This window comes from Miscanthus floridulus, unplaced genomic scaffold, assembly GCF_019320115.1.
Source record: "Miscanthus floridulus cultivar M001 unplaced genomic scaffold, ASM1932011v1 os_2556_2_3, whole genome shotgun sequence".
Classification (NCBI taxonomy): Eukaryota; Viridiplantae; Streptophyta; class Magnoliopsida; order Poales; family Poaceae; genus Miscanthus; species Miscanthus floridulus.
Window position 1 is genome coordinate 43,593 of NW_027098375.1, and position 9,822 is coordinate 53,414.

General features: G+C 41.1%; 1 protein-coding gene across 1 annotated transcript; it reads left to right on the forward strand.

Moving 5' to 3' along the window:
* Window positions 1-3,761: 3,761 nt before the first annotated feature.
* LOC136535129 (vacuolar protein sorting-associated protein 29) lies at window positions 3,762-9,249 on the forward strand. Its single transcript, XM_066527448.1, has 3 exons — window positions 3,762-3,989; window positions 7,090-7,227; window positions 8,923-9,249. The coding sequence occupies exons 1-3, from the start codon at window positions 3,858-3,860 to the stop codon at window positions 9,217-9,219; spliced, it is 567 nt and encodes a 188-aa protein (XP_066383545.1). The 5' UTR covers window positions 3,762-3,857; the 3' UTR covers window positions 9,220-9,249.
* Window positions 9,250-9,822: the final 573 nt, after the last annotated feature.

A 9,822-nucleotide genomic window follows, 5' to 3' on the forward strand; every position in this document is an offset into this window, starting at 1 on the left:
ACAGGGCCTAAGAAGCGGGCAAGACCAGTGTATTGTTCAAGTTCAACCAACTGGTCAGAAAGGCTATGATGGTCCATGTTTGAACCGTCGTGTTTGGGGCATTTTTCTTCCCGTGCCTTTTGGAAAATCGGTGCGACGATGACCCCTTGCCGCCGTTTTTATCAAAGAAAATTGGAAACTCGTGACAGGTGTAAGATGACGGGAGCTCAAGTGAATGGAATAATAAAAATATTCATCACAACATCCAAGTTCCAATCATGGCATCTATCTTTACTCCAGAGGTGGTTTCAAAGTGTAGGCGAAGTGAAATTAACCCATAACCCCTTCACATTCTTTTAATGAAACAGGCGGTATACATGCACGCATACGTATAACTTTTATTTAAAACACACACCGTACTTAAGGTCGATTTGAATCAAGGATTAATTGTTAGCTAGCTAAAAATTCGTCTAAATTAGCTCTCTAATACCAAACAGGAGGCTAATAGTTGGGTTAATTTTTTCAGATAAGTCTTTAACTAGTTGTTAGCCAACTATAGTTAATTTAAACTAATTTTTAGTCTAACTAGTAACTAGCCATGTGTATCAAGCATGCCCTTGTTCTGTGTCCATAAACACCTCACAAAAAACGATGGAAAAACCATGGATGCAATTATCAAGGTTTAAACAGTGGACTAAGCAGTTTAAAGAAAACATGAAAATTCTTAATTCAATACGCATATAAAAACATTAAATTTAGAAAATCATGAACCTAAATATTCAAATGCATGTACAAGGGCTCTAGAAGAACATGTCTCTACGTCAATTACTTAACATTCTTTAAATCAATCAACGTATTATGAACATATGCATTCAACATGTACTCAACATTTCAATACTTATTCAACGGTCTGTTACATTCAGCCTGTTCGCTTGTTGGTTTCAGCCAGTCCAAACCAGCCAGCCAACAGTGTTTTCCTCTCACAATAAACCAGCACCAACCAGCCCAAACTAGCCCAGAAACCAACCAGCGAACAGGCCGATTATTTATTAAGTAACAACATAACAAGGAGGTATAGATTATACTTCTCTAGGGTAATGAATGGATATTTGCCTCAGTCATGATTATTAGTGCTGAAAATATTTTGTGGTTAAGCCAAATGGCAAAGTTTAGGCCATTCTAAGTGAAGAGTTGTGTGGCGCTATATCTATATCTATATCTATATTCTATATCTATATCCATTTTAGGAGACGAGAATTTTTTTACCGTCTCCATAAATTTATTTTAAGAGACGAGTTGTTTTTAACAGCCTCTGTAAATAAAACGCCCACCTCCGAAAATGCTCAGATACTTTCAGAGACGATTGCATTTTGTGGCCATCTCCGTTAATGATTGGGCAATGTCTTACGAAATTATTTATGTAGTAGTGATTTTATCCTAATAAATTCCCGCTATCCTTATAGTTTTTAAGAATACCATGTCAGATAGAATGGAATAAAACATGGATAAAACAACCATCCTTAATGCATGGTTTCATCATACTGCTTTTTCATGGACATACAATTTGATGACTTATTTGGAGATAGAAGCCAAGCCAAGCGTTTGTGAACTCAGTCATAAACTATAATAATAATACTAGGTAGCGTGCCCATGCGTTGCTACGGGATAACTAACATATTATACTAAAAACACACGGATCGCACGATAAGATAACAATACTGTTAAATTAAATATCAATGTTAAAGTGACATTTAATCCAAAAAGCAAAGTTTATGAATTTAACACAGTCACGGAGTGCGCGGCGTCGCAGGCTCACAAACTCTAGAGCTTCCAGAGATTGGGTCGAATCCAACCTAGAGCCTTGGAACCCTACATCTTTTTCTGGACAGGCTTCACTTCGGATGCGCCGGTAGCAATATCAACGATCTCCAGTCGATAGACCAAGTCGTATGGATCCCCATACAATGACTTAGACATATAGATTTTGTTCTCCTTGTACTTGGATACACTTGTTCCACTGAAGCTTTTATTGAAATGTTTAGACACGAACACTGTCTGATCACCGATGTCCCTCACCTTGGACCACTCCGGCGTACGGTCGTGGAGGTTGCACTTATAGATCGCACTGCTGTAGGTAAAGCTTTGTGTCTCATAGAATGTGCTCACCATGGCACCCACAATGTGCAGCTCGCCATTTGATTCCAGGTAGCTATGGTGGCAGAGCCCCGCAGGTGGCGACAGCGATGGCAGCAGCGTCGTGGTTGGAGTAGCGCCGTCAGCGTTGCTGCTGCAGACGGAGATTTCTCCAGTGCAGTTGATCGTCAAGAACTTGTCTTGGCAGTGAACGATGGGCCCCATGGAGAACTCCAGTTTGGTGTCGAGCAGCGTCCATGTGCTGTCAACTCCAACCCGGCAGAACGCGACCTTCGTGGAGCACTCAAGCATGGCCATGGCCACGCATCCGCGGTCGACGACGTCAGGCGGCACCGAGAGCACGATCTCACAGAAGAACACGTCCCTCATGTCTTCTAGCTTGATGGCTCTGTCTGTGGCATCCACGTCCCCGTAGCCGTTGGTGGGATGGAGGACCCACCGGTCGTGGACCCTAGACATGCGTTTCGAACTTTCGATGAGGATGCCGCCGCGACGTATTCGCTTGCTAGCGGGAGCTCAACGCGGGGGGCACGGGCACCGGCGAATGGATTCAGCAGCGTCATGGACGCCGCCTCATCCATGAGCGCCAGCCACCCACACGAGGAGCCGCACGCCATCTTGCCGTGCACGTCGGATAGCTTCTTGGACAAGACTTTCTTCTCCGGGACGTAGTAGAAACCGACGCGGTCTGAGTCAAGGTCGAACGGGAGCAGGAGGAGCGGCCCAAAGGTCGCGAACAGGACGGCGACGCGCCATGGGGAGCAAGCGAATCTGAAGGATGTCGCGTCGTGGCCTGACGCGAGACGCTGCCCGATAAACTCGACGAGATTCTCTGGCAGGCCGGATCTCCAGTCAGGGAGTGGTAGGGACTTTCTCTTGGGATTGGGAGGCTGAGCCATGGAAGATAGATGACATCAAATATGGTTCATGCAAGAAACAGCAAGCGAGGGCGATGGAACACGTGAGCGTGAAAACCAAATGAAAAGAGAAAAAAGATGTCCCTTTTGCAAATGCAAAGAGGGAAAGTAATTAAATATAGGCAGATTTGACAAGGTTCTCAGAAATGCAAAGATGTTCTTTTTGTCTTAATTCTCTTTCCTTCGGTGTTAATTCTCTTTCCTTTTACTCGTTGCCATGTATGCTGGTGCATGCAAATATGTAATGTGTATATGGATAGCACAATAATTTTCTACTTCCTATTTTGTCGTGATTCCTCTATCACATGATAGACAATATTCAATCAAGGAGAATAACATGATCAATCAGTAATTAAGATGTCGTGGGATCGTAGACGTAGGCAGACGAATGAACCAAAATAAATATCGCATAAAAAAATATCCACACTTTATTCTTTTTAGTTGTAGGAGATAATGAGCAGACAACACATCACGTGTTAACTCAACACACAAGTTGAACTGAGGCAGCCAAGCTTGACAGACGTTTATTAGCTTAACGCTAGCCCAACGAACTCGGCGAAACCGATGGAGCGCAAACGGGCCGTGTCCCTCGTGCACAGCGAGCTAAAGCCCAGTACGGAGACGCCGAACAACACTCATCCGGCCCAGTCCGTACAGCGAAGCGAGCAAACCAGCTTCGTCTCCGCCAGATATAGAGAGCTGACCTGAGGTGGGAGACGCGGATCGTGGGGGTGGAGGTATAGCTCAGTAGGAGATCAAGAGTAAGGAGAGGGGCAGGGGAGGGGAAGGAGGCGATAGCGGGGGAGGATGGTGCTCGTGCTTGCGCTGGGGGATCTGCACATCCCGCACCGGGCGCCCGACCTGCCCGCCAAATTCAAGTCCATGCTCGTGCCGGGCAAGATCCAACACATCATCTGCACTGGCAACCTCTGCATCAAGGTAACCTTACCTTCCTCGCCTGGCCTGCCGGCCGGGTAACCGGCGACCCCTTTTCGATCGATCTTACAATCCCTTCCTCTCGCTTCATGCGTCCAATTTTGTTGCGCTGGCTAGGTCATAGTGCCGTGGATAGTTGCATCACGAGAGAAATTGTTATGGTTCTTAGGTCTCAGCAGCATCGCTATATTAGTCTATACTGCAGTCTTTTGTTTGTTTCGGTTGGGCAGCGTGTGTGTGCGGTTATTTTGGGCTCCAGGGTGGCGATGGCACCGAGCTGGTCTCTATAACCGGACTTCATCTTGTGTTTTTCCATTTGTTGAAACAAATTGATGATCGATGGACCCCAATGCTGATGCTTTGTCAAAAAGTTCAGTGATGGCAGGCTTACTATTTTGCATGTTCAGTACACCAATGTCACATCTTACTGCTTATAATCATAGAGCTCTTTCCAGTTCTTGTTAAACTGTCAAGGGAAAATTCTCAGCCGGCAACATGCTCACCATGTCTATGTTTACTAGGAATAGGAATTGTGCAATTGTAATACGATGTGGAGCTTTCCCAGGAAAATACTTTAGTAACCACTACGTAGCTAGAAGGCACCACCTGTAACTACCTTATTGTCTTAGTAGTTATGTATATTTGTAGGTAGCTTGATGCTATCACAGTTTACAATTGTGCTTAGAGAAATTTGTTATCATTATTTCACGCTCTTAACAAGTTCTCCATTTTTGAAACTACATTTTTTAAAATCAATTTAGTCCCAGCTCTTACTTGATGAAACTATATGCTCTTAGTTGATTTTTAGGATGTAGACTACAGGGAACATAATAGCTGCAGCCACTAGATTTATCAAATGAAGAACCTATAGTATGTACAACTAATATCCATTTTACTATGTAGCTCCAAATGATCAGCTGAAATAACTTTCTTCTTTCATTATTGTTAGTCATAGGGTTGGTCTCCCAATTCGTAAGAAGGGGCAGAGATTTTTTTTTTAAAGGAGTATCTATATGTTACCATACCCTGTACAGGTTTATGAAATGCTGCCAAAACTGAGAACTGTACAGGAAGACCCTATTGAGTATATATGAAGTAATAGAAATAAAAGGCAGCTTGGTACAGAAGAACCTGTAAGCTTTACAAAGCTAAAAGATTGAAAATTCAAATTTTTCGACTCAAAGCCTTAACCAAAGCCGCTTCCTAAAGAAAAATATATTATCTAGAGATGTCACCTAATAATCTTCTGAGGAGCTCTTTAATTCTAAATCATAAAGGAGTGAATTCATCTATTGCATATTTGGAGGGATCTTGTCAGAAACCAATCTAGTTATTCTAAGTTTCTAACAGGCAAGAGCGACCAGCTCCTTGATAGATTACTATAGTTATACTGTTAAAGAATGATTACGATATCAGTTCCTTTTGAGAGAACACTGGAAAGATAATAACTGCATTGCGGTTTTTTTAAATGATTTTTTGTTGCATTTAGGTGAACGCCTGAATTAGATTACTACAGTGAGAGGGAAGATGAAAGCTGACAATACCTTGTATTTAGTAATTTTCTAGTATATTGGGAAGTTGTTTTTAATCACCCAATCTTCAGTTCTCTCTGATCTTCACAATTCACATCTCCAAGGAAGCATAAGTACCATTTCCTGGTGGCTAACTTGCATGTTGATAAGGATAGTTGCATAGAATAGTACTCCTTGTCCCATATATTGCTGCTAGTTCACTTTTAAGCTCTTGTCATCATATAAGCATGCCAGTTGATATGTTCCTGTTTGGCATAGTTTAATCTTCTCTAATAATCTAGTTTATCAGATGTTTGCTCATAAGTCATAAGCCATAACATAAGTCCCAAGACCCTCCGACTGAAATCAGCATATTGAGGATCTCTTGTACAAAATGGACTTAGGGTTAGGCCGAAGAAACTGTCAGCTATTTGGCGTTACTTTGTCTTGGAATATTATTGGAGGTGAAGCTAAGCCAAATAAGCTATTGTATCTTGATTTTGGTAACAAAAAGTTTGAGCACAAAATGGCATATACTGCATCCAGTCAACTAAACGTGATGTTTCGGACAGGGCAATTATCTTGTGTCCTGCTTGTTGTGCTTGTACTAAACGTAATTGACCAGAGGGAGCGCTTAAAATATTAGCCTTATCTTTTTATAAATTGTAGGCTAAACAGCTTTAGCTTTGTTGTTGTTGTTGTTGTTGAAACAGCTTTAGCTTTAATGGCAAATACAGCAAGTTCAAAAGCTTGCTCTGTTGGCAAGAGTGTTTAATATGTTTGGCTTATCTTGCTGTGCCATCATTGATTTGCTGAATTATCCTTTTGGAACTGGAAATAGACGAAGAACTTCCCCCAGTCGCATATATGGGAGATATGGTAATGCATATCTTGTGCATCAGGCACCAATACACAATCTACCTAGTAGAAGTGTTTATGGCTTAATGAAACCTAAATACTTGGTAAGTTGAAGAGAGATGCATTTCACCTTGATGAAATTGAGGAGTTGAGCTAGCTCAGTTGGTCAAGGGTGTGGATGTATGCCTAGAACACCCTGGTTCAAGTCCTCATCGAGGTGAATTTGGGTGCCTATTTTCTTCTTAACAAAATGTCACCTAGTTCTCCTAGGTTGGTCTAGTTGCACGTTTGTGTTTATAATCTTGATGAAGCTGGTTCCTTTTTTCTTTTGTTGGTATAGTCTGTCTAGGGGGTGGGGGTGTACCTACGCTTGTCGGAAGATGCAAAAAAAGGTAGAATATGTTGATGGGCTCTTAGATTTGGGCCTATGATGATATTAATTCTAGCCTTCTAGGCATCAATCGCGCTATTGCATGGCATACCTACTCCTTGCAGTATGAATGTCTGTGCTATTCTTCTCAAGGAGCATCTAATTTTTTCTATATGTTCATGAATTGGTTATTCTTTTATGGAACTTGGTCATTCACTATTTAACTTATCATCATAGTTGCAAATGTACTTTAGAACCTGGGTTATGGTATCCCATTTTCCTATTGCGGATTGATGGTTTGTATGAACTGAGTGTTTTTGTTCTGATGAAGTACAGGCTAATAATTTTCATAATTTCAATGTAGGAAGTGCATGACTACCTGAAAAGCCTTTGCCCTGATCTTCACATAACCAGAGGTGAATATGATGAGGATGCTCGATACCCAGAGACTAAGACACTTACAATTGGTCAGTTTAAGCTTGGGCTGTGCCATGGCCATCAGGTTTGTTTTTGACTCAGGAAATGTACGGGAGCTATTACTTTCATGCCCATGGTAATAAATTGTATTCTTAATTTCTTACAGGTGCTCCTTGGCGCACACACAAAAAACCTATGCTTGTTTTATGATGCCTATAATTTATTCCACATATGACCATGTTTGTTAACCTGGTTATTTAAAGTTTTAAACTGCTTTGTTCTTTGCTCATGAACTAGCACTCTGATATATGCATATTGTTGAAACCAGACTGTACTTTTAGTTAGACGTATGTTACGCAATCTAATGTTAGCACAGACTCCGTAAACATTTTTTGTTTCTTTTATCTTAGCATGTTCATGCCCTGCGTGTAAATTTGGGCTGTGTTTAGATGGTGAAAATTTTTGCAAAATGCTACTGTAGCACTTTTCGTTGTTATTTGACAATTAGTGTCCAATCATGGACTAATTAGGCTTAAAAGATTCGTCTCGTGAATTACGGCTAAACTGTGTAATTAGTTTTATTTTTTATCTATATTTAATGCTTCATGCATGTGTCCAAAGATTCGATGTGATGGGGAATCTTGAAAAATTTTGCAAAATTTTGTGGAACTAAACTGGACCTTGATACATCTTTGAAACTACCTCCAGCCATTCTGATATGGACCATCAATTTGTAACTTTTACTTTGGAAAATTTTCTTTCTGAGTTTCCTGAGATCAGGAAAGAAGTAGTTCTCTTATTTTCTAGAATAAAAGCCAGGGTCTGCTAAGTGCGTAGATGGCTAAACCCTCAATTTTACTCGTCTCTACACTTTGACCATAAAAGTTCAATCATTTGCGCAGTTCTTAGTTCTTACCCAGGAAAATTAAATTAAACACATGGCTTTCCATTGCAAATCTGGCAATATGTTTCTCAATTCTTCTAGTGAGGTGACTTTTAGTCATGAAGTTACCAAATAATGTGCTTAACTACCAAAAATCATAAAAATCAAACTCTTTGTTGTAGTCCTCAGTGTCATTTATTAGGTCAACTGTCTTATTGGCCTCGAAAATGCAGAGCTCTATAAAGTGGAACCAGATGTCTCCTGTCCACTGATTCAACTTTTGCAGTGAAGAACACCTCTGCGGAGCTCTATAAAGTGGCCGTGAAAACTTTTGCTGTGGTGTTTCAATATAGGAGCACTCAATGCGTTTTCTGATGGTCTATAGTTTTACTTGAAGAACAAAATTATTTTTCTTCTAAAGTTGAAACAACTGATAGTCTCTAATAGGAGCCAGAGAGAGTGATCCATTTCCATAGACCATATCCATAAAGTGATTTGATACTCCCTCCTTGGGGACATCAAGCCTGGCCACACCACAAAGTCCATGCTCAGTGTCTAGAACTTCACTTGTGGAGAGCCATGCACGATGTTGGTTCATTGTATCTGCCACTGCCAGTGCATGCACCATGTTCTGCACCTTCATTCACACAGTTTATGAGAACTGCTCTCCATTTATTTTTTTCACTCTGTACTTCACCATTCGTAAACATGATTAATGGGCAATAGCTGATTGTGAGCACATTGTTTGCGCACGCTGTGGCTCTTGAATTCCAGTAGACCATCTCAGCCCCAATGTCAAATGTTAAATTTGCGCATGTGGTCATTGAGACTGACTATCTAGCATATATTTTCTGTTAAACATTTTTTCACTCAATCTCTGCATCTACCGAACATCAGGTTGTTCCATGGGGCGACCTGGACTCCCTGGCGATGCTCCAGCGACAGCTGGACGTGGACATCCTGGTGACCGGGCACACCCACCAGTTCAAGGCATACAAGCACGAGGGAGGCGTGGTGATCAACCCTGGCTCAGCCACGGGCGCCTACAGCAGCATCACTTACGACGTGAACCCGAGCTTTGTGCTGATGGACATCGACGGGCTCCGCGTGGTGGTGTACGTCTACGAGCTGATTGACGGCGAGGTGAAGGTGGACAAGATCGACTTCAAGAAGGCAGCGACGATGCACGCCTAGCCTATATATATATATATATATATATATATATATATATATATATATATATATATATATATATATATATATATATATATATATATATATATATATATATATATATATATATATATATATATATATATATATATATATATATATATATATGCACGCCGTGATTGAGTTCAAGACATGTCTAGCTTCTGTTTTCTCTTTTTCTCCTCTTCTTGATTCAGAGTTCCCTCAACACTCTCTTTCTACCAATTGTGCTCACCTGTTCATGTGCAAAGAACTCTCTAGTGTTTTTACACATTGGCTGATCAGATTATGACGGTGTGATGTTAAATGTCAATTAAGTAACTTAGTATTTGGTCGTGCTTTAAGCTAGAACAGATGAGCCTAAATTTACGTTTATATAAAGTGTAGATGAAATAATTGCAAGATAGATTTGGTTGCTGTTTGCTCCATTCTGTCTCCTCTTTGTTACTGTGTAGTCTGTTTCCAAAGTCTGAGTACAAAAAAAAGTAAAAGGAAAAGCTAAAAGAAAAGCGTTGTGGAATGGTGCTTGTCCGTGCGGCGGCATGGCCGACCTCGAACATGATTGGGCGTCCAAGCGTTGCATTG